We start from the raw sequence: 26,403 nt of genomic DNA, 5'->3' as shown, positions 1-26,403 counted from the left end.
AAGTTATTACTTTTCCGTCCACAAATGCAACATTATGCCCATCATCTTCAAGTGTTGTAATTGAGATTATATTTTTTTTAATTGCTAGTACGTAGAGTACACCTTTGAGAAGAAGAGAATTTCCAGATTTTAGTTTCAAGGTACAATTTCCAATTCCTTCGACGGGATGTGCTGAATTATCACCAATGGTAACTTTGTCATTGACCTTTTGTGAAATAGGGTCTAGTGCTTCTTTGTATCTTGTTATATGTCTAGAAGATCCACTATCAATTACTTGTGCTTTACTTGAAATTTCATTTGATAGTGATGAGTACAATACACGATTCTCAGGATCATAGGTATCTTCTTCTCTAGTAACATTTGTACAATTTGCTTGTTGTTTAGAATTCTTAGGACAATTAGATTTGTAGTGTCCAAACTTTTCACATTTGAAACACTTTATTTTGGATAGATCTTTCTTGGGTTTGCCATTCTTTTGATTTCCTTTTTTCTTCTTGAAATGCTTCTTCTTGCCCTTATAAGAGTTTTTATTAAGAACATGAAGTTTTTCATCTTCTGTTTTTAGTTTCCCTCCTTTCTTTAGTTTTCTGGATTCTTCTTGAAGACAATCGTTCTTAAGTCTATTGAAGTTAGGAAGATTATTTCTAACACTTATTCCTTGTGCAAAAGTCTTCCATGAATCTGGTAATCCATCTATAGCCATTACTGTTAATTCTGTGTCACTAATAATGGTTCCTATACTTGACAGTTAATTTCTAATGCCGGCAACCCCTAAGAAGTAAAGAATTCATTGATTCTCCTTTCTTTATTTGAATGTGATTTAGTTGCCTTTTCAGTGCGAGAACCCTAGTTGCATTGTTGACCTCATATGCATTTGGTAATGCTTTCATCATATCAAATGCAGTTTGATGTTTTGTAAGCATAGGTATGATATCGTTTTTTACTCCATCTAATATGATTTGAATGGGCTTTCTATTTCCTTTGCTCCAAATAGATTTATGAGGTTCAACTGGAGGTTGTTTGGATGCTCCATCAACAAATCGTTTTACATCATTCTCTTCAAGAATCATCATGATTCTAAATTTCCAGCCACCAAAGTGTTCTTTCCCATCAAATCTGTCCTCGAGTTTGATTGTGTATGCCATTGAAGATAGTATATAGTTGCTAGATGTATATAAAGTCTGATTACTGAATTTTGCAGAGCCTAGGTTCGACTACTAGAGCTCTGATACCATGTAAAGTTTCTGCAATTCCTATGACTGAATATAGACTAGATTAAATCTTATTCTTCTCCTTTGATTTGCTGAGACTAACTTCAAATTATTGCTTTCAATTGAATTAGAAATGTAATTCAGAATTCTGTCTTTTACTTCTGCAATTCGAATGTGAGCAGTAATGACTAAGGAGCAGACTTGTCTTTGTTCTTGTGTGCTCTTAGACTTCATCCTTACACTCTATAAGTATGGGAATCAAGGGACATGTCCTTAGGAAGGACATGTCTCTTCCAAAGTCATTTGCCTAACCTCTAGAAGTCAGCGACTTTCTAAGAATAATTAAATATTAATCACAAACATAAACAATGTTGTTAGATTAGTATTAAACCAAAATCCTAAGGATAGACGCCGATTTGATAAAGGGAACAATGCAAAGACTTAGTCCTTTATTTATCATGCTATATCAGATCTGATCGATCTGTTATCAGATCAGTATGCTAACAAGTTACAGATTTAACACTTACGCCCATAAACCTGAGAAGTACAATTTAATATGAAAAATCATTTAAAAAAATATTGAAATAAATTCCAGGTATTTAATTTATGAGTTGTATTTTAAAAGTGGCAAAATATGGAGATTTTTCTTTAATACCATGAAATGATAATTGGCTGATTGCAAAGGAAATGAAGGCTTCTTAAATAAGAAAATATAAAGACAATAGTCATAAAGAAACAACTGGCAACTGAGACTAGAAATAGAGCAATTGTAAGCTATCTAATTGATACCCAGATAATAGAAGGCCACTAACTAAACTAACTAGGCAACTTAAGAGACTTAAATGCCCATTATGAGTTAAATAATACAATTTTATTCTAATAATGTTAACAAAGACCAAGTCTTTGGCACTTAATTATCCAAGTTTAGTTCCATTCACCATTGCATGATATTTTCTAGTAATCATCAAACAACATATCACTAGTAGTATTTGTTTCATATGATAGAACCCATATAATGAAATACTAAATATTTTGATGAAGTATTTATTGCACATATAATAACACATAGTAAATGCAAGAATAGAATAATTATAAAATTTCCCACAATATTCAATATATAAAAGCATAATTATCCATCAAGTAAAATTTGTACCTCCAAATAGGCAAGAACCTATAACACAACGGTAAATTGTGAGCCTCTTATTTGAGAGGTCTTAGAGTCGAATCTACTCGAACTTAACTAATAATTATAATAATTAATCACAACAAATAATAATAATTAATCTTGGCTTCGGCCTCTTACTGATAAAATATAAAATAAAATTTGTACCTCCAAATTAGAGTTGGACAAGGTAACATAGTAATGAAGCGAAGAATTCAATAGTTTAGAAAGTTCTATTATTATTAAAGCAACTTAGCAAAGGGGTTGACACTTACACCACCACATCCCAAGGCCCGTCTAGAACAATTATGTACAAGAAGGTCAAGAAAGACCATTAACAACAACTAGCAACACAACTTCTAATCTACATCCTGAATGAGTAGATAGCTTACCTACCACTTGGGGAGGAGAGTGAGAGTTTGCAGAGTGATTTTTTCTTTACTTGCAGACAACCATCTAGGCAGTACCTTTTATGGGGTCCCCACCATATGGGGGAGTGGTGGAGCATTCTTTGAGAGAGAATCAACATTAGGAATAGAATATTGGCAATGTTGTATCTCAACAGCCAAGGGTTGACACAAACGTCAAGTAGTAGTAGTCAGAGAAAGGTCCACACAGCTAGAGGGGATTGCGTCGACAAGTAGAGGTGGGTTTAGATCCATTGGGTCAGAGGAGTCCAGTTCGATAGAAGCATCACCCTTTAGGTGTCTTCATCATCATGTGAAGAGTCATCAGAGGAAGATTCACATGCATGGACAGTCAAATGATCATCATATGCATCCCTCCACCAGTTGTAGCACCTATTCAATGAGCAAGAGAACAATTTGTAGCCAAATGACCAACAAAGAAGAATAATTGACATGGAAAGGTGAGACCCTCATAATCTAGAAGTTGAGCCTACGACCTATCCTTGACCACAATAACCGCCTCGCTAGGGAGGGGAGTGATTTCAATGTCAACTAGAAGGAGATGATAGGTAGAGTGGTCCATCACAGCTGTAGCCTCATCCATTTTAAAAAAATGACCAATTGAATTGCCGATTGCCTCGTAGATAAAGTTTTCCCAAAAATGTAGGGGGAGATTAGGAAGATGTGTCCACACTGGATGCACATTGAACGGTTCAGTTAGAGGGTTAAAAGAGGTTGTCTAGGGTTTGGCCAAGAGAGAGTGAGTCTCAGAAAAGCCCCTTAGCATGGGGGGAAAGCTTGATGTTACTTGAGACTAAAGGTCTCCATAAATTAGACACTTAGCATTGTAGATCAGTAAGAGAGGGCCAGAAGCCAACAAATCTACAAACCAACCTGCAACGCCAGTAAAAATCCACATTATCCACCATAATCAGGCCACACACCACCACAGAGGATGTCTTTGCACAAGTCATGGGTCGAGATTTCTCCTTTGAAGGGATAACCACAATAGACTTTGAAGACATGCAAAACTGTGCCCATCAGCAAGAGGCTTTGGGGGCATCATAGTACCTGGGCTTTGTGAAGTGTGCCCAGAACATAGCTCCACCAGAGACACTACCACCATCAGGTTTAAGATCGCCCAAATCATTGCCACACCCAACACACCACAGGAAGACCTAGGGGCTGAATGGGCTGCAGAAGCAACACCACCCAATAGAGAAACTCTCATTCCAACCAAAACCTGAGCAGGAGACCTAGAAGCACTTGGGCTAGAGCCGATTGTTTAAGAGGGAGCAGACACAGAGGCGGGCATTTTGAAAAGTGAAATGTAATCCAAATGCCCTTGCTTAGCAATCTAAGTTATAGACAATAAATTCTTAGATTCTTATTCAATCTAGGAATATGCCAAATATTTTGTCTGCCATTTCATGTTCTTTCTTCCTGATAATTTGATCTAAATGCTTGATGGCCTTCTACTCTATGTTTTGGTATCATCAAGAATTGCGTTTGGAATGCATAATATTTGCAGTAAAGAATATAGACTTGATCCTTCCTATCAGCCATTTTCTAACTTGCACTGAATCAAATTACCATATTTTATAAACGTGATTACGAAAAACAACTAATGCATCTTCGTCATCATTATCAGACTTGACTTGTTATTTCTTATCTTCCGACCATATTATTTTTCTTACAGTATCTCTTTAGGGCTGCAACACATCCTACCACAAATAATTCTTTATGTTTTTGCAGGCAGAATCATCTGTGGTAGATATCACAGACATGAATTTTCCTTTCTGAGACTCTGGTAGCATTTAGTTTAAACAACGAAATTACCATTAATACCTATAAATCTACCTTGTCAGAAAACCTTACTGTTATAAAAGTAGCTTTCAATTGGGCATCTATTATTGATTTCAAGCTAACTTTCAAATGTTTATCTTCTGGATGGAAACTTGTTTGATGTGGCTCAAGTGGATTTGGAGTCTTGCTGTTATATTGGTTTTTTTAATAGGCAGATGAACTATTACCTATTTGCATATTACTAGATATAATGGCCTATTAAAAGCTTATTGGAGGAAAATTACTGAATTTGGTCAGCAATCAGCATTCAAAATTATAAATGGTGGAAGAACTTTGCGGTGATTCAAAATTTACACCAAATTACTAAAATTTGGAATGTCACAAATACTGCTGTTCAATAACAGGATCAATATGGGTGAATAAAAAATTTAGCTCAACAAGGGACTAAATCTAAATCTTTTGTTTACAGCAAAATTATTAAAATCATTAACTAATGAAAAAGCAGTTGTACAACATCTCTTATAGTTGTAACTAGAAGTGCAATTATGAAGGTCAACAAGTTGCACAATAACAGTCCATAGAATTTATTCTCAGTAAAGCATGAGATACAGTTAAGAAGTCCAAATTCAGATTAATAGTCGATAACATAGATGCTTATGTCACCAGTCAGTTGTGGTCAATCAACTGTACACAGCAGATATACAGGATTTGTGAGTGTACAAGATTTGAAAATGGTCAATATCATTCAATAGATGTCAAAGTGCTTTTCTGTGATCAACAGTAAAAACGAGTGAAAAAGAAGTCAACTTAAGGTTACATCCTCTGACATCAGTGCATCTGTCATTGATTTACAACATTTATGATTGTCACAGTTCAAGAGACATTTAGGACATTTGAATTTAGCCAAAACTAAAGTAAATCTCATCTACTGATATCGTAAAGAACTTTTCTGTTGTCAGCAGACAAAGGGCAAACACCAGCTAATCTACAGATATTTGATCCTTGCTGATATCCTAGCGCTCTTTGCTGATGTCAGTGCGCAAGCTTCTAAGCCACTTCCTATGCTGCAGTTAATGTTCTTGTTGGTCTTTTGGATAGAGAAGATTGGTCCAGTTCACAATAGATTAGGTTAATCAAGTCATATCATATGTATTAAACTGCATCCATGCATCATTGAGCTACCATCCTTCCAGAGGTTCTATTTTCTGTGAAGTGTGGTTTGACCTTCCAACGCCCCTCAAGCAAACATTGGCCTAGACTCACCTTGCCTATCATTGATACCAAAAATTGCCAACTTGATGTTCAAAATTTATTGGGTTTTTATTAAATCAGAGCCATGCTAGGTGAGCTAATTCTGCTATCATGTGCCAATTTATGCCAAGTTCTGACTTTCACAGATCCTTGGTGGATAGAGAGGTGACATACATAACTTTTAATACTGTTAATGAAATGACAGTTTAATGTTTTATGCAGCACTTTACATTGCATAATTTGTTTCTTCTGTTTGTTTGGTTACCATGGAATTTGGATTAGCGGTAGGTCAGGTTGTTGGACACACACTTCTCTTTGTTTCTGTCAGTACTACAAACTGTGGACTTTGCAGTTGATATCATGTCTTTTGGACACATCATGGAATCCAAATCAACTCTAGTGTTATAGTTTTTCTCCTGATTGCAACTTTATAGGTGAACCTCTCCCATATCTAAAATTATCTTCTCTGCATGGTTGCCTGCCTTTTTATGAGTGCAGGACACTTCTGTTTTTATGAAATTACTGTAGTGGCCAAGCAGAAAACAATTGAATGTTTTTTCTTTGCAACTCCAGTTTATAGGACAAGGATTTAATAGTGGAGCAATGAGCTACATTTGCCAAAGCTGAGAAAGCTTTAGGTGATGATGGGAAATTCACGACACTCCCTCCAGCAACAATTCAATGCACAAATTATATAGCTGACCAGTTAACTTATTGGTAGTTGTCAGTGGTCACTTTTAGAATATATAAGAAGAGCTCTTATGGTTCCACATATAACATCCAGAGTCTTTGCATCAACTTCATACTTACAAATTTTGCTTCCGCTGTGGAAGAGTGCTATGATATTTGGCAAACAGACATCTTATTCTAAACATTGACCAAAATATAGCAAGTTGAAGAATTGGGTTTATTGCATGTAAGCATGGCATATGCATCTATCAAAATGTACTTCTTTGTCTTTATATCCCTTGTCGTCTTCTGATGATCTTGAATTTATTACATGAAAAAGATCTGTTTGCTTTGAAACAATTCTAATCTTGATTATTTCTGCAGGGATATAAAAGGTGCAAATCTCCTTGCAGATACATCAGGAAAAATAAAGCTTGCAGATTTTGGTATGGCCAAACATGTAAGTAATTGTTAACTCAGTTGGGCTACTAAACTTTAAATAGAGTTTCGAGATGGAGGAAGAACCATGTCTAAATATTCATATGGATTAAGTGCTAGGATAGTTGAGCCGCTGCTTACAAAGTGATTACCAGGAGCTTGCTCTTTCCATTTGGCATGTTTTAAGCTACAGTTTTGAACATGGAAGTTTGTTCTGTCTTAGTAGAAATTTCAAAGAAGTGGTACTTGATGTGTAAGTAAAACCTTAGCTGATTTACAGATCTTGAATCTTCCTGATACAGGGATAAAGAAATTGTATTCCAATTTGAAGAAATTTTCGTGCCTTCTTTTTCCAAATGAAATGGACACCCAGGAATGCCCAAAAGCTGAACCAACTGCTGAAATTATATTAATTCTAAAAATGCTGCAATCAAGTACAAAGAGAGGTATTCCAAAGGCCAAACCCTAAGGGAATGACGTCTAGAATGTTACAACAGAGAATGAACGTCCCCTATTGCCAAAAAAGAGAGTGTGATTCACACATCCAAGCTCTTATCAAATGCAAGTCATAATCATCCGATACAATAATCTGATGCTCAACAATGAGACTTTCAGCCCTATTTATCCTTTTCTTCATCCTTCTAGAAGGAACTAAAACATTAATTAATTGTAAGAGCTAGAAGCTTCCTCCTTCCAATAATTAATGCATTCTCTAGAAATCCCTCCCTAGCAATAATTAATTAAATGACAAGGGGCTTCCGTCCTTCCAATAATTAATACATACCCTAGAAGCTACTCCCTTGTAATTAATAATTAAATTAATTAAATACAAAGTCACCTTTAAATTGAATGACTTTATAAGAAATTAATTTAATTTCTTCTTATCCTCCACTTAGACTTTGGAGAACGTGAGAGCTAAAAGATGGGATCATTACAAATCCACCCTCCTTGAAATTGCTTGTCCTCAAGCAATCCAGCAATACAATGAACTCCAACCTCCACCCGGATCCCAATTGAAGTAGTATGCGACATCCTTGTGGACATTAAACCAACTACAAATCAGCATCATCAGGACCAACCACATGTCGTGCAAGTTAGCTCCCAAAACTTGTGCTGATGAAGTATAAGTCTGGATGTCACCAGAAGGCGGCTCCATAGAAGATCTAGCAAATCTCTTCTCCCCAACTGCTACAACACAAAACTGTATCTTTGTAGATGGTGAAAACAAAGCCCAACTCCACTTAGGAGAGTGATCAATATCAACCTCAAACATCAAATTGTCATAAGACAATGTGGCATCCATGTTGAACATAGTACTATCGCAGAAGTGAACATTAACATTTTGTTGATCGATAGTATAAAATGACTCTGTCACTATATTGCTCACCTCATTAGCAATAACAAGTGTACTATCATCAGAGCACACATCTACAACCGCATGCTTACTGCCAAACTCCTCATTGGATGGTTCAACTGACATAGAAGTGGTTGTTGATATGACAGTTCCTTTGCATTCTCCTAATTCCACTATTGCTACATCACCATCCTCTGACAAAGCTTCATATGTGGACTCCTTACTATCACCAATAGCATAGCCCGGTGGTGTCTCGATCCCATCTAAAGAATCAACTACCTTCTGCTCTGGAGCAACATACAAATCGTCAATGTTGATGCCCATCTTTTTTGCCATAAGTTGCAACATCATATCCATTCGCCTATTTTGCTCCTGTTGCATACGACGCCCCTTCTCTAATGTACCCAGTAATCTAAATATTACATTTTCTTGATCTGGACTGATATACATTTTGTCAAACACTTTTCCCTCTATCCGGCTATCTACAAGATCTCCACAGGATGGCAGGACTTATAGCTCTGATACCACCGAAATGGGCACCCCTGAATGTCCCAAAAACTAAACCAAATTGCTGAAAGGAATTATGTCAAACAGTTTGCATTCAACTTCTTAAAACCCCTTATAACTCTGGAAATCAAACGTTTATTTGTTTGTTGTGTTTCGTGCATGGAATTGGTATCATACAACATAAACAAGAAAGAAACTACAACAATATGCAAAGTGGAAATGAACTGCTGCTAATAAAATGTTATTTTCAGAATTCATAAAACCAAATACATGGCAGATTTATCAACTCACTAATTACTTCAGCAATATTGTCATAATACTCCAGCCCATGCTTACGAACTTGTTGCTACAATACTTTGTCCTCCAATCAGTCCACTACCTTCATAATACCATTCCCTCCAAGCAGCATAAGCGTCGGACAAGTAGTGAAGAAGATATGAGCAAAATATCAAATCTGCCTATAGCCGGAAATGCAACTAAACTGCCTGATAATGAAGCCAATAAGAAAGAATTCCAAAGGCCAAACTCCAAGGGAATGACGTCTAGAATGTTACAAGAGAGGATAGACGTCCTCAAATGCCAAGAACAAAGCTGCAACTCACACACCAATTTCTTCTCATATTCAACCTGTCTAATGAAGCTACAAATGCTTCCTTTTATTCTATTCCCACGGGTCCGTTCAACTCATATGGGCAATGTGGGATAAAGATGTGTAATATAAAACATATATTAAAATACCCCTTATGTCTCCCTTGGGTACACATCACCATAAAATAAATATTAAAGTAACACTTTAATATTTTACAATTAAATTAGACGTTACTTTAATAAAACTTCAGGCATTAAAATGCATTAGCAATCGGACTCCGAATAATGCGAGTGATAGCTCATCGGAAAGCTCTCACCGAGGAGTATCGAATCCAATCACCAAAATTGACCTGCATTGTGTCCTGCTGACTTACTAAAAATAGTAAGTATGTCTGAAACTGAGTAAATCAACTTCGTTTTGGCCCAAACTGGAAATGACTAGGCCAAAACACTCCAAGATCCCATTAAACCCTTCGTTAGCCCTCGGGACCATGTAGAACAAGGCTAACGCACACACACTTGGTCAACTGCTAAAATGGGGACATTACACCAAAGCTTAAATTACTTAATTATTTGAATCATAACATCTCCATGCTTGAATTACTATATAAAAATTTAAATACATGCAATAGAGGTTGGCAGTGGTATTTAACTTAAAAGAAAAGAATGCATGTAGGACATATATAATATGTTGCATCTTTTCTGGTGGATTTGCTCGACTGGACTCAGCTTGGACAAGTTAAGGCTGCAATGGAAAATTAACCTGCCTAAATCCTGAAAAAAGTCTTGGGTACTCTAACCGAAGCTTTTGACCTGCAAATGAGGACATCTTTTCTTTGTTTTAACTTCTAAAGTTGAGGAGTCTCATGCTTGGGATTGGGGAGTCCTACCAGAGCACAAAGTCTTGGGTATTGATCAATTTTAACTTTTTTCAGAGTTTTTCACTACTTTGACTTGGGTGATTGTTGAGTGGCTTGGAAAGTCATGTATGCATGTTTTTATAGAAGTACTGCTTTCAGGTTATCATGGTGATGATAGCTTCTTTTTTCAAACAAAGATAATGAGATGCTTGTTTGATACAAAAAACGTATTTGCAGAAATACTGCTCATCAAAAAAAATCAGAATTCCATGAAAATAAGCAGACATAAGAAAGAGACAAAAATTGAAATAAAGAACACCAGAAATATCTTGGGAAAACCCTTTGAGAATGAAGGAAAAAACCCAGCTACACAACACAAAATATCTTTATTGATAATGAAATGTTCAAGTGTACAATGCTTATCGCATGATGTGAATATGTAACAATAGAAGAGACTCTTCATATTCTAACCGAAGGTCTCTTGGGTTTCTCATAACTCCTATAATTAAATAAGACTCTTCAAATATTCATGCTTCAATGCATGTGAATGACACATGTCATTTACATTTATAATATTACAAATTAAACTTTAAGTGTCCTTTTCAGCTGAAGATGACAATAATGGTAATAATGTTCATATTTCCAAAGATAAAGATCTCTATCGCAGCTACTATCTTCAACACTCCCTCTTAGCCAGAGAGAGATCTTTAGTTGAACAATCACACAAGACTGCAACCAAAATGTTAATGATGAAATTTTATTCCATATATCCTATTAGATTCATGAAAAACTATACCAATCAAATTATTCATGGAATCGCTCAACATGAAACCTTGTATGATTTAATCACATTCATGGAATCACTCAACATGAAAAGATTTGCAAGACTCACAGCTAAGCTTTTGTTCACGGACTCTCTCAACGTGAACTATCATGGAATCTCTCAACATGACATCAACTCCCATCACAGAATCTCTCAACGTGATGACATCATGGGCTCTCTCAACATGATGTTCACTATCGCATAGTGAAAGAGTTATCATAGCTGATTTTACAATCTCATTTATTCATACAAGAATATAAACATGCATAAAACAAGACTTAGTTCCATTTAAGTCTCAAATTTTACAGATATCACAAACATCACAATCATAAATGAGAATAAAGGGGATTCCATAGACACTCCCTCTTAACTATGAAGCCTCCCTCTGAAGCACAAGCTCCCGCCAAGCTTTGTATCTGAATGCAATAACATATCTTTGAAAAAATCTCCATCTCAACCTATTGTTTTTTTCTTGTTGCATTCTACAACAATGAGAGATAAAAGATCAGTCACTATTTATAATCAACATAAATACTGAATGGTAGTCATTCTAGTTTTTGACTATAATAGAACTTAAAAAATATAAGCAATTCATCTAATACTTATCTCTACAACCTGTACCCATACAGAGTTTACACATATCAAGATCAAGTTCACTCATTATCATAGCCCTTTTGCTCCTTTTGTTCTAAATCTCTACTGTTGGGAATAAGCAGATACAAGACTCTTTCTCACTTTTACTTTTGAACAATATAAAAATTGCTCCTCTAACCAAACTGCATGCTTTGTTTGATTCAGATATCTAGTTCTTAGAAACCGCTTTATAGAAACCTACTTAATGTTTCTTCCAAATTTTCTCTCGTATTCCCTCCATTGTGCTTTTCAAGCAGAAGATTCACACTAACAACAATTGCAACAATTATTTTAAGAGTCAATTTGTTACAAACCCTAGAAGCATTACAACACCCGATATTATGTTCTTCAGTATCCTCGCCTTTGGCTACCCCATTGCTAGAAAGCTCTTATGGAAAATGTCCTCCCTTTCAGCGGATCGCCTGCTGAGACTTCCATGATTTTTCCCCAAAAATTAAGTGCCCGAAATGCAGCCGCAACAAAATCTAAAAACCCTTGCTCGATAAAACTGAAAGTTGTTCTTAAACACAGGACATGCATCCACATTCACAAGAAACACTCATTGATAATGATGCCCAATAAATGTTAATAATATACAAAGCACAATATGTGAAAGAAAAAATTGCTGGAAAAGAATGAGAAAGAAAGAATGTTTCATGCAATAAACATGAACTGGCGTCGTGCAATAACCATGAATTGGCATCGTGCAAATGGTTTCTCGATTCCTTTGAATAAGACACCTCAGAATACACCTTAGACACATGTTGTGAATAGAAAAGAGTTCCCAAGCTGTTGACAGGTGCATTAAACATTAAATATTCAATCTGCATTGGCGTTACAAAATCGCTGCCTTATTGAGGAATACTTGTCGCCTGGAAAGATTTCCATAGACATGAATATCATTGCCATAGAAAAATGACTTAGATTTGTAACCGTAGAAGCCAAGCTTTCCTAGAAACATGCAGACGTTGAGAGATTCCGTGATGCTTTGCTCAAAACTCATGCCAAAACATGTCGCAATGAATACGCTAGTTAAAATACAAGAAAACAAGAAAATATTTATGCCAAAAAATCATGCATACTGTAATTGCTCAAAGCTCTTAATGTCAGAAATTCAAATCACAGCAGCCACACCTTTACTCGAAACTTATGCATAAATATGTCACAGTGAATTCAATAGGTGAATTACTAGACGAGAAATACTATCTTTTACTATGATATGAAAAATACACAATAAGCATATCTTACTTTAAAAGACAAGGTAAATACTTATCTCTGACATGTCTCCATTATTCAAATGCTTCCTCTATGAAACCTTTGACCTATACTTTAATAGAATTTCAAGTTCTATTTCCGCACCTCAATCTTTCTATCAACAGCCCACGACTTTGCTTCCTCACAGGTTCACTATGCTCTAGACAAAGCTTCCATTGTACCGCATCTTGCAAAGTCTCCATATTCACCTCAGTGATAAAATGAATCTTTGTAAAATTCTGTTGTTTGGAGATTTGATCACCCTCTAAACATGTGATTAAAAAACTATCTCGAGCAAGGTCTTCTAAGATTGAAGATACCCATTCTTCCATGTTGCCAAGAGATTTTTGATACAAACAAATCCAACATGCATTGGCAATCATGAAGCCCAGAAAATAGAGCACGGATCACACACAAAACCAAAAATTAAAAATAGATCATGACCAAGATTGAAACTCAATATAAGAGAATAATTCCTTGATGCTGATTATCAAAAGAACTAGGCTTTGATACCATGTTGAAACTAGAGTCCAGAATTCTATGAAAATAACCAGACATAAGAAAGAGACAAAAACTGAAATAAAAAACACTAGAAATATCTTGAGAAAACCCTTTGAGAATGAAGGGAAAAACCCAGCCACACAACACAAAATATCTTTATTGATAATGATTTGTTCAAGTGTACAATGCTTATCGCTTTTGATGCAAATATATAACAATAGAAGAGACTCTTCATATTCTAATTGAAGGTCTCTTGGGTTTCTCATAACTCCTATAATTAAATAGACTCTTCGAATATTCATGCCTCAATGCATGTGAATGACACATGTCATTTACATTTATAATATTACAAATTAAACTTTAAGTGTCCTTTTCAGCTGAAGATGACAATAATGGTAATAACATTCATATTTCCAGAGATAAAGATCTCTATCGACACTTTTGACCTGCAAATGAGGACATCTTTTCTTTGTTTTAACTTCTAAAGTTGAGGAGTCTCATGCTTGGGATTGGGGAGTCCTACCAAAGCACAAAGTCTTGGGTATTGATCAATTTTAACTTTTTTTAAAGTTTTTCACTACTCTGACTTGGGTGATTGTTGAGTGGCTTGGAGAGTCATGTATATATGTTTTTATAGAAGTACTGCTTTCAGGTTATCATGGTGATAATAGCTTCTTTTTTCAAACAAAGATAATGAGATGCTTGTTTGATACAAAAAACATATTTGTAGAAATACTGCTCATCAAAAAAAGACCTTGATATTGTGGAATCAGCTCTCATTGTGTTAGTTATTGGTGGTAACATTTTTTACGCACTAAAGCATTTTTGGGTGAAGGTGAGATTTATTACTACTCTTTAATTCCTGAGTTGCATGTGATGCTTATAATATTCTTGAGAAGGAATACTATTCTTATGACAGAGGAATAGTAGGAGAGTGAAGGAATTATTGTTGCTCTCTAATTCCTGAGTTGCATGAGATGCCCATGATATTATTTGACAAGGAATAATAATATCCTTATTGCAAAGAATACTTCTAAAAGAATGATGGAATTACTACTGCTCTGCAATTCCTAAGTTGCATGTGATGCCTATGAAATTCTTTGACGAGGAATAATATCCTTACTGCAAAGAAGAATTAGATTGGCCATGGCTTCATTCGTAAATCAGACTTTGAAAAGAAATAGATTGGTTTACCCTCTTCAATAGGGAGCTATAGTTGGTGTGAGTTTTGAAGCCTGAAGAACATTTTTTTTGCTATTGTATCTGGGTTTCTTTTGCCGGCTTCTAAGTTTTGGTCTAATTTGCAAGGGCAAGGTCGATTAGAGATTAGGTCATTTTGGCATGAAATCATGTAAAGATGTAAAACTAATTGTCTAGTAGGTTATCTCATGATGTTCTTATTCACATGAATGCAAAGAAAGAATTGATGAATATCTTTTCTTATAATGGCATCTTTCCATTTTAATTGTTTTCTAGTGTCATATGGATTGACTCGTTGAAAATTGAAATCGTACGTTTTATTATTATTCTTGGATAGGGTAAGGTAAGAAAATCTTTTTAATATGTTTTCTTATATTACCATTTTCCCATGTTTATTGTTTATCATATCATATGGCCTAACTTATGTCTCATTGAAATGGTGCATTTGTTTTCATTTAGCATATTTAGTTATTTTGTACTTTAGTAGGGAGAATCTAAGTTGCCGATGTGGATGAGAGAACTAGATGTGCAATTTTTTTAGTGGATTTTGGATGCATCTATATATAGTAATAGTTCCAAGAATCACCAGGATCGCCGATTTGGCGATTTGATTTAGGCTTGACAATTTTCTTGGAGTCGTGAATTGGTTCAGCTGATTTTTTGCCATGAATTGCCTGAATCGCGAATTCATGCGATTCATGCAAAAAATCGCTTGAATTGGCTCCATGAATTGGCCAATGATGAAAAGAGGAGATAAACATAATTAAACTAAGAACCATAGTAGAAATCAACAGTGTGAATCCAACTTAGCGTGAATCCAATGTAGGAGTGAAGGGACATCAAATGAAAGGAGGATATAAACATAATTAAACTAAGAACCGTAGTAGAAATCAACAATGTGAATCCAACGTAGTGTGGAATTAATGTTTCCAAAGAGGACCAATAAATCAGTTTTGTCAAACTATAGACCATCAACATCTTGGTATGGGCAGCTCAACATCAAAGGAATCGACGAACTAGCGATCAGAGTCTCATACCAACTGAGCAATAAATGAAGGAGATAGTGCAATAAGACATTCGCCCTAGCCAAACATCCATCGCGTCGTCCTCATATACTGCCCTTTGCCATTTAGTCATCATAATAGCCTCAATCATGGAGGGAAGAACATAGTCAACACTGCTTGAGTTACCAAAATAGAGTCAAGAGGGGTACACATTAACACCACATATATATTGAAACCATTACCTAGCATCATCGTATCTCTGCAATAGCTGCAGAATTCATGCCTCTCATACATTTGAGTAAAATAGTAAATCATTCATCTCTAGTAAGGAATAGAACTATCCATTTTCCACCCACCAAGGAAAGGATTCAAATTCTCCCCACAATGTCAGGATTTGACAACCTAGAAAGAGAAACATCCAAAGAATACGTACTCTTATACATGTGCAACAAATACAATTGGGATAATTATATCAGTGGTGTCATATAGAAGAACAATGAGGCAATATAGTTCTGAATTCGTATGGACCTCTAGAACATTGGATATTCAATCAAATAACACTCTCCCATTCTTAGCAAATATAATACATTTGACAAATCCGATTATAGAAATCAGGCCTAGGACTGATATATTAGTAATATAAGTTATATTCAATAAAGTGTGCAAGAAATAAGTTTTAATTTGTTAAAATCTCTAAATTTAAAGGGTTTTTTAAAATTTGACTATTCATAGCCGATTTGATTCTGATTCATGGCCAATTCACGATTCGATTTGACCTTGCCGATTCCAATCCGATTTTGATTGTGTGCGTATTATTATACACCACACAGACTATAATTTACATATGCAAAAAAATGCAAGAGGTATATAAAAGTAAACCATCCCATGACATGATACTTAACGATTGATAGTTCAACTTCAAACTTCACGAACACGAAGTGACAAATATACAAAATGAGAAGAATGAAGAATGAACAATGAGTGGCCTCTTTAGGGCTGTTTTAGGGTTTTAGGAACAAAAAGGAGCAAAAAAACAATGAACCACATGCTAAAATCAAACTTTAAGTGATTTGGGTGTTGGAATAGCATATTGGCTGCAGATGCTTCTCGGATGCTTCCTGGATGCACTCAGGAAGCTCATTCTGGGCTTGTGGATGCTTGTGGAGGTGCTGTAAGTGCCTCCACAAGCACCCCAGGCCCGGAATGTTCTTCCTGGGTGCATCTAGGCAGAACCCAAAAGAATCCATGCACCAAGACAAATCCACTTCAGCATCCGGTGCTAGGAGTAGAGAATCAGTATCTAAGGGAAGAATCTTCATGCTTGGAAAGGGTAACATGATCACTTATGCACACTCTTTGGTCAGCCTTTTCATTGTTGTTGGGCTAAACAATTATTTTTAATTAAATATTTCAGTAGACTTCATACTCTTGTTAGTAAGTATACATGATGGTATTTCTTTTCCACACGTTTCCCTTTCTCTCTTCTTCTCCTAAGCATGGAAGTAGTTTTATTTCTTCTCCATTTAAATGTTTCTTAGTAGCTATACATGTTTCTTCAGTCTCTCCAAGTCCCCAAGGCACATTTGTATAGATATGTTGAGAACTCAGAAGACGATTTAAAGCATATACTTTTGTGAGCATTTTCTAACAGCACATTATACTTATGGGAAACATGTTTGGCCTCAGTATATATGTTGTTGAGTCCTCCACCAAATTTGATCTTTTTGTGTTTTACAATTCTTCGTACTTTGGAAACTTAGAATAACATTGAACTTTAAAAAAAACTATAATTGTAAGATAGTCTTGGTGCTTACTTGAGGTGCTAGAAGCTATAACTGTGGGAAAAGTCATGAGATAACCTTTGAAAAAATTGCTTCATAGAAAACTCCCAAGGAACAAAAACTTATGTTGTTAAACATCTAGGCATAATGCTGATTCCTGAACAAGAAGATTCTCTCCTTGCATAGACAAATAGAAGAAATCGCCCGAGCCTTCTCCCCTATGGGCAAAGAGTTCACATCTTTGTAAAGTGTAACATATAGTTTTCCAGGTCTTAATTAACAGCTAACATATCAAAGAAATACAATTATTACTTCATTTTCATAGGAAGACAGTTAAATTGGTTACGTGCATATGAATGAGATTAATGGTTAAAATCAGTTAAACAAAATTTCATTACTAAGAATTGAAAACACTATCAATGAATTTACTATGGAAATTAAAATCTACATACTGTAGAATTTGAACCAAAAATCAATGAAGGGATGCTTCTGCAATCACCCAGATTAGTCCACAAATATCACTTACGATCAATTGACAATTACCATCAAATACTACTATATCAAAATCAAATGACGATTATCATCAAATACCACTACATCAATATCAAATGACGATTATCATCAAATGCCACTATATTAATAGCAAGTGACAATTACCATCAAATACCACTATATCATTTAGGGCATCACATACCATTGTATCAATTAGGGCATTAGATACCACTGTATCATTTAGGGCTTCAATTACTAATGGATCATTTAGGGCATCAAATATCATTGTATCATTTAGGGCATCAAATATCATTGTATCATTTGGAGCGTTAGATACCACTGTATCAATTAGGGCATCAATTACCATTGGATCATTCAGGGCATTATATACCACTATATCACTTGGGGTGTCAGATACCACTGTATCATTTAGGGCATCAGATACCACTATATCATTCCTTTTCTTCCTATTGCTAATTGTGGCAATAACACAAGATTAGAAGATTTGCTCATAATCATTATTCTTATAAATGAAAGATTGAAATATCAATCCAATAGATATATTCCATATTCAGTTGGAAGGTCAACCAATCTAATGAATTCCAATTACATTGACAAGAAAGGTTGCTTACATTAAAGGAGATAACTGAATTCAACGATATAAGTTAATCCATCATAAATTCTACTTGTATAAATATCATAAAAGTAAAAATACTTGTTATCGATAAATGTTTGAATGCTCAACTTATCTTTATCAGATGCACGTCCTGATATCTTGTGTTGAGGAGAAACATTTTCAGGGGCTTAACCACCCAACCTTGGACCATAAATTATCCCTATTCTTTTTCTAATGAGAAAGACCCTCTTTATTCGGAATAGACATGGAACACCTTGTTAGCCACTGAGCATCCTGGTATCTAATCACACCACTCGACTTGACAGTAGGAGAATTCAATAAACATGATCATGCAATGAGCTATTAAATGATTTCTTTTAAAAATGATAAACATTATTATGTCTCATCTGATTCTGTTCATGTTATTGGAGATACCTTTCTCTCACCTCTTCACCCTTTTCCTTGGCTATACTGCTGGGTGAGTCCCAGGTGTTTGAATCTCAGAGCAACCTGCTCTTTCTATTGATCCTTAACTGATAAAAGAATATTGTATGTTTCCCGCTTATCACAAACTATGACTTGAAAGAATATGTTCTTTAAAACTAACAGAAATATCATTGCTTATGATTTCCAAATTGTATATTTAAATCATGATTTTATCGCATCTTAAATAACTCTTTCTCAAGGGGTTCTATCCAATGATTATAACTACAGTTTAGTTGTTACGGAAATCGGAAACCAGTAGCAAATAATAAGAAGTATACAACTATGCTTGGAACATGATTGATTACATAACCTGTGACAATTTGGAAAAAATATGAGCCTAGCTGGCCGCTATGATTCAGTCCCTCCATAAACATTCTTCAGGCGTAAAGTCCAGTGTAAAGATGTATCACGTCTTTTGCAAAGAAGACCATTACAAGGCAGAAGGGGTTGGCAATGCCATGGAGGCAGTGATTTCGAACTGACATTTGCAGAATATCGGGTGTAAATGGAAGTCGAAAATGAGAGAGGGAGTTGCGAATGAGAGGAAAATCGGGTGCTTGAAACAAGATAGAAGTCGGGTGCTTGGTAAATAATATATATCTCCTTCGCTTCTCTCTCGACTTCTTAAATAAAAAGGTAATGATCACAGAAGTCGTATGCAAGAACAAGGTAGTCAGGTGTTGTAAGAAAATAAGAATAAAATGCTGCCTTCCGTCTCCTTTGACTTCAAAATATATAATGAGTAATGTGACTCCTTGGCTTCCAAGAAGCCGTAACATAGAGGAAATGTATTGGCTTTTGGACGCCAAATAAATGTGCCAAGTTTTCAATCGGTTTCAAACGAGAAAAAGAATAAAAAGGATGGAAGAAGATTTCAAGGTTATGATTCGAAAAGTATTATGGTTTATATCTATCTACGCACATGTAGATATATTGGTGAGGTGGCATCATTTTATTATAAATAAAATAATATTATGGTGTCACTTTATATTTATATCTATGTGTACATACATAGATATATATTGTTGTTGGTGAACATATATTAAAATAATATGGTGAAAGATCATTCAAAACCGTAGACATTATATTTTAATTAAGTTAATTAATGTTTTAAATTGTTTATTTTATAGCTCATGTGGTTCCGTCGATTGTATCTTTATGTGCAAGTCGCTAGGTCCTCAATTAGGGTGATTCATAATTCATACCCATTTGCCTAGCGACGGTGATGCTCTTGTGCCTAATTCTTTTCTAACAATGCTTCCACCCTTTCGATGTGCTTCCTACAAGGAAATTCTCCGCAGTTAAATCATATTACCACAACAAGTTATTTAATCATAAATAATCATAACGGCTAACCACCTTTTTAATTCTATGAATTCATGATAAATAATCAACTAGCATGTTATCTTCATATGAAATTATAACGACAAATATCTTACCGTTTCATAGGATAATAACAAATTTAATTGTCAATTGACTTAATGTGAACCTCAACAGCGATATGAACATTTTAAATTAGGTCAAAAATTGGGATGTAACATAAAACCACCAGTTTATCTTGTTAATTCTTGCCTGAAAAGCCTAAACTGCCTCATTCTGAGTGGGGAGGCATCCTTCAAGAAGGTGGCATAGCATCTTTATCTCTAAAGAAAGGTTATTGCTGCCAACCAAGTTGTATGCAATAAAACCTTGCAGCAGTTCCTTAGTACCCAAGAATGCCCAAAACGAGGCCCTTCCCAAAGAGGGGAACAATAAAAAGGAAATTATAATTCATTTTACAGTTGGCCCTCAAACCCTCTACGTGGCATTAATAATCTTTTTGTATTGTCAATTTCCTGCATTTATTTTATTTAATCATTGATATTTTCCAACTTTTCTTTTTTGCTTTGGATCCATAGGATAAAACTACACCCAAACACAAATAAAGCATTTGTTCTTTTGTGAAATTTATTTTTTATGCCCTGTAGATAAAAATAGATTTTGTCTATGGCTTATCATCTTGTATTAGGAAGCTGTATATTAAGATTGCTAGCTCATTCAATGAAGTTTGTATGAGCTCTTTGCAATGTTAAAAGCATGTGTTTATTGCCTCTATCTATAAAGTACATGACCATGGTGGTTTGATGTTTATAACTCCATTCCTAATGCAAGTAGTGCTGCAGATAAATGGTCCAGCAACACCTCTCTCATTGAAGGGAAGCCCATATTGGATGGCCCCTGAGGTATATTGATTTTACAAGTTTATTTTATTCTAGGGTGCATTTTTAACAATTCTACGAATGTTTAATTGCAACTTGTGCTTATGATTTGTAGCTCATGATGCAAAAGAACACTGGTCATGATCTTGCTGTTGACATTTGGAGTTTAGGCTGTACTGTCATTGAGATGGCCACGGGTAAGCCTCCATGGAGTGAATATGAAGGGGTAAGACATTTCAACAGTGAAATTTTTTATAGGTTGGATCTTCCTTGTGGTGTTGCCATTTCCAATTAGTAATATGATGTTGACTTGTTCATCAGCTCACTAGTCTAGAACTAACACTAATATTATTTTAATTGTTGAAATGCATATCAAATAATTGTTGTTCTCTTTGGGCCTGAACCATATTTTGGTTATGGTCTCTCACGTGAGGTTTTTAAATTATATTGGATCATTGACCTTTTCTTTTAATGTCTGGAAATTTAAATATTTAGCAAAGAAAGCTTACATTTACTTGTGCACATATCTTTTTGATGATAATCTTTGTATTCTCTAATGTAAATATTTGTTCATCATTCAACATTGACATGTGTCTTGTGCTGCTTCTTGAGATGAATCTGGATCATAGGAAACATTTGGAGGATGTGGATAGAATGACTTGATGCTATCAAATTATAAATAACAAGATTTGTTTAGTGAGCCTCCTAGAGAAACTTGGAAGTAACAATATGTCATTTGTAGGGGTTCATTTTTCTTTTGAAAATTTGCCCTGGGCATCAAGTATAGAAGTTTCAATCTGCAAAAGGACCTTTTGTATGTGATGGCATTGTTTCTGAAGAGCAAACACACTCTAGAAGTGGGAAAATGTGTAGGGTTGTCTAGGACATCCATTTACAAACTTTGGTGTAAGATTAAATAGCAAGCTTACCAGTCCTATCTTGGGCTCAGGTTTGGCTTTGAGGGTTTAGTTTGCATGGTTGGGCAAATTATATTGGGGGCTGGGCAGATCCGTGCTAAAACATTTACATATTCACAGCAATAATTAAGTTCAAAATACGATACTAAACGGATAGTTGAAAAACATAGCAAAATACTCCACTATTTTAACAGTGAAATATTAGTCAAACTCGAGTGTCATGATATATATTAAAATTTAATGTTAAAAAATAATAATGTCAACTGTCAACAATCTTCCATATTGATACTTGGAACAAATATGATATTGGTCATCAAAAATATCATTATCATCATCCATATTGGATGAATATCTCTCTATAGGTAATTTGACATCTCCAAATTCTTGGATTCTTCTATTTGTATTTTACCGGCCTGAGGTCCATAGCTTGAATATCTTTCTTATCAATCTCTAATATTTCTCCCTTTTCTCTCTCTCTAAACATCCTTTGCAAGGAAACCCAAGGAATGCATCATGCCCACGAGAATGGTGTGTTGATACTGCTCCCTTAAATTTATTCTTCATCTCTTCATTACCTTTATTCTTATAACTTCCTTGACCTCTTTTCCAAGGTGGACTCTTCCTTAAGACATTTCAAATTTGATATCTCTGGGTAGGGAGTTGTAATTTGTATGCCATATGCCAACCTTTTCACGATCATTAACTTTATACCTCTCATTGCATGCCATATTGCATTTGTTTAAATGACTTAGCTCTCCCAACTATAAAATTTTCTTGCCATCTTGCTATCTCCAACATAACTCCTTTAAAATTTACGAGAGCAATCCTTTATATAGGGAGCTCAATTACAATGAATGGTCAAGATTATATCAGAATCAATGGCACAAATTAAATCAAATCAGTGTCCCAAATAAAATCCCTAGAGCCCTAATTAGGGTTTCCACAATCCCTTCTAATAAATGTTAATACCCACCCAATTACAACTAAGCACCAATATGTGGGCCAATAGAAAAATTACATGGCTTTTTGAGGACCAATGAGAATAGAATAGGCACAATCATTAGATAAGTTGCACCAACAAATGGACCAATGAGAAGAGAGATTAGGTAAAAGTTTATAGAAGGAAACTTGTAGAAGAAGCCACTCTTGTAATGAACCAATAGGAAGATGCCACTTGTATTTATACCAAGTCATACTTGAGAATTTCTTTCCTGTGCTCTTTTCTTTTTGAAATATTCAATGAATCTAGACATGATATTATGAACCTCCTACACTAGGACATTGGGCATGTTTTAATTGGTTGGAGGGGAGTGGGTGCCACACTAACATGTTCATCTCAGAGTCTTTGATAAACAACACTTGTCCTCTTCATAAACTTCTTGTGGCTTCTTTTCTGGAGGGGCTATAATGACATCTTGATGGGTTGGTCTCCTTTTGTGGGCCTCCTTTTGTGACTTCCTATTATACTTGCCCGATGGTTTAGTTCTTCGGTCCACATTTCAGTTTGATACTTGCCATGTGGCTGCGGTCAATAAGGTGCTCAACTCCATGGCGATGCTTGAGACAATGCTTGAGACATCACTTCTAGGATACCATGACCAAGATTTCCCTCTTGGACTCCTTGGTTTGGTTGACTGTTCTCTATGGCTTTATTGTATGGGAGCCCTCTCTCTTAGAGTCCGATTAGGTTTCTCAATTGAGAGATTCGAAATCCTCCTTCGACGCATTATCATATGTCATCAGTCCACTCTCCACAACATTTATCTTGGCCAAGTTCGGGGCTCACTCTTTTAGGCTTGGGACCATCTTGATTTGGTTTGGTTTCTCTTTTAGCTTCAAAGCTTCGCAAATTCCATTGAGGGTCATCACAAATATTCTTACCTATGTGATCCGAGGTGGTGTCAAGCATCGGTCCTGCTGGCAAAGGTTGCTGTTAGTTCGCCCAGGCCTTTGCTCTTCTTGGTTTGGTTGAGATTGGTTTGGTTGAGATTGTGATGGACTGCCTTCCCCTCTTTCAATTCTCTCTGGATGCCCTCGCTCACCTTCTTCCCTCTTAGCAAGAACTAAATGAGCATGTTAGGCTCGACATCTATAGTTAGTATATTATCATGACATGGAGTAACACCCCCGGGGAAACTCCGTCCAAGGATGGCTTTCTATGTTGAGCACTACATCAATATACAAGATGGGGTTATTGTACGCCCTTGGTACCTTGCTGTTGGGGCCATACCCTATGCATCTCTTTTGGATCTTTTAAAGTGGGCTCTCATTGGCTACATACGCAACTAACCACTAGATTGACAGAGAAGACAGGGTTTGCCACCTCTGCTCCCTAGGAGAGGTAGAAACGGGGACTCATTTTGTTTTCCCTTGCCCAATCCTCTGTGAGATGAGCGGGAGGTTTTATTGCTTGTTCAAAGAGTGCAGACCCCTTTTGTCATTTCTAAGGTACATTGATCAGAGGTGTTTTGCCCTTTATCTCCAGGGGGCGTTGCGGCTTGGGGACCAGCTCATCACCTCCTTCTTCACGCTTGTGCCTATGGCCAATGGGATGAATTGATTGCTTGAGCCTTCTTTGGATCACACTAGATCTGTGAGGCCTTGCAGGGGGCACACTCAGTAGCATCACCCTTTCTCCACCGGGTCTTTGAGACAGCCTTGCCCTAGACCATATCTTTCACTTCTGGGTTATTTCTTGTCTATAAGGAGTATTTAATCTACTTTTGTTTTGTTCTATTTCCTTTCTTGCTCGTTCTTTTTTGTGGACACCGTTTGGTGCTCCCGGTGGTGGCCGTTGCTTTTTTCTATGTTCTCAAGTCCCCTAGATTCTTGTGGTACCATGTTTGACATTGATAAGTTTATCTTATCTTTATCTACCCTTGGAAATTTTCTCATAAATTTTCTCATTTTATTCTTCACCTGTTCCTTGAATTCTTGCACCTTGACTTGTCTTGATTTATATTTCCATGATTTTTGACTCGCAGGCTTCTTGTTTGTTCTTGACCCTTGAACATGTTACAACTTGCTGTCTTGAAGCTTCCACATCAGACTTTCTTTTGAAATCCTAGTCATCTTTAGCTTTCGTCTTGGACTTGGGATTTTCACCTTTTCCACCCATGATGACTAACCTACCATATAAAATTCTAGTTTACTTTTTTTTAATCAGGTACAACCAAACCTAGTGAATTTGGCGTTAACAAATTGTGTAAGACATAGTGGTATCTTGTTCATGTAGATTTGCTAAAAGATTGGCAGCATTTAGCAAAGGGATATAAAATGTTATTGCAAGGAAGATATGTTGAGTTGAGATAGAATTTGTCTAATTTGATATGGACTTCCAACCTACGCTTCAAATTTGCCGAGTCCATGTCGATTTCCACTTCACTTTACATGTCCTTGCCTAAGTCATCCTTGATTTCCACTCCACATCGTCTGCACCTTACCTAAGTCGCCCTTGATTTCCACAACACATCAATTGCACCTTGTCTAAGTCACCCTTGATTTCCATTGGACATCAGTTAAAATTAATGGCATCTAGGTATGATTTCCATGAAATCAGGCCTTAATCCAACATATGACCTCAGTCCAATGTGTTGCCCTTAATCTTAACCGGTGTGCAGTTGAAATTAAGGGTGATTTTGGCAAGGAATTGTAAAGTGGAAATCAACCCGAACTTAGACAAATTTGAAGCATAGGTTGGAAATCCATATCAACTTAGGCAAAGTCTATCTCAATTCAACATATCTTCCTCACGACAACATTTTATAAATTTATATTTGTTTGCTAATCACTACCAATTATTTAGAAAATCTAGACAATTAAGATAGTACCATGTATGACATTTTGTTAAGCCTTATTTCACTATGTTTGGTTTTATTTGCACCCAAAATGTAGCTTGAATTACTCACTCTCCAAGATTGACTTCTCATTGTGTTCTTACTGAATGAAGTTCCTAAAAATGTTGCTAGCCTACCTAAATGCCCACGCCTAAAGAAATAAACCAACACTTGTTAAAATGCATGAAAAAGAGGGTGGCCCAATGTTTCATGGGCCAATGGTGTGAATACCTCACAATACACTTGAACGTTGGAAACTTTTTAAAATTCATCCTGTAACAATAGTTCCAAATATCACAAATTCCAACCTCCTAAGTGACTCTAAAAATTTCATTTTAATATTTGGATGTCCTTGTGGTACATAGAATATTTGGACATTTTTAAATATTGAATTAATTTTTTCCCCCTA

At 35.8% G+C, this 26,403-nt stretch overlaps 1 protein-coding gene across 4 annotated transcripts in view; it reads left to right on the top strand.

Moving 5' to 3' along the window:
• The window catches only part of LOC149567134 (mitogen-activated protein kinase kinase kinase YODA-like), a 109,003-nt gene that overhangs the window by 39,370 nt on the left and 43,230 nt on the right, over positions 1–26,403 (top strand). For all 4 annotated transcript variants that reach the window (XM_089820335.1, XM_089820338.1, XM_089820336.1 and 1 more), the window contains exons 6-8: positions 6,891–6,966; positions 21,206–21,265; positions 21,357–21,467. In XM_089820335.1, the coding sequence (XP_089676461.1) occupies positions 6,891–6,966; positions 21,206–21,265; positions 21,357–21,467 (247 nt within the window). The remainder of the gene's footprint in view (positions 1–6,890; positions 6,967–21,205; positions 21,266–21,356; positions 21,468–26,403) is intronic.

The sequence above is a fragment of the Cupressus sempervirens genome, chromosome 3 (genome assembly GCF_028749045.1).
Source record: "Cupressus sempervirens isolate cs-2001-9-10 chromosome 3, ASM2874904v1, whole genome shotgun sequence".
Lineage (NCBI taxonomy): Eukaryota > Viridiplantae > Streptophyta > Pinopsida > Cupressales > Cupressaceae > Cupressus > Cupressus sempervirens.
The sequence above is the reverse complement of the archived record's forward strand: the minus strand, read 5'-3'. Positions and strand labels throughout refer to the sequence as shown.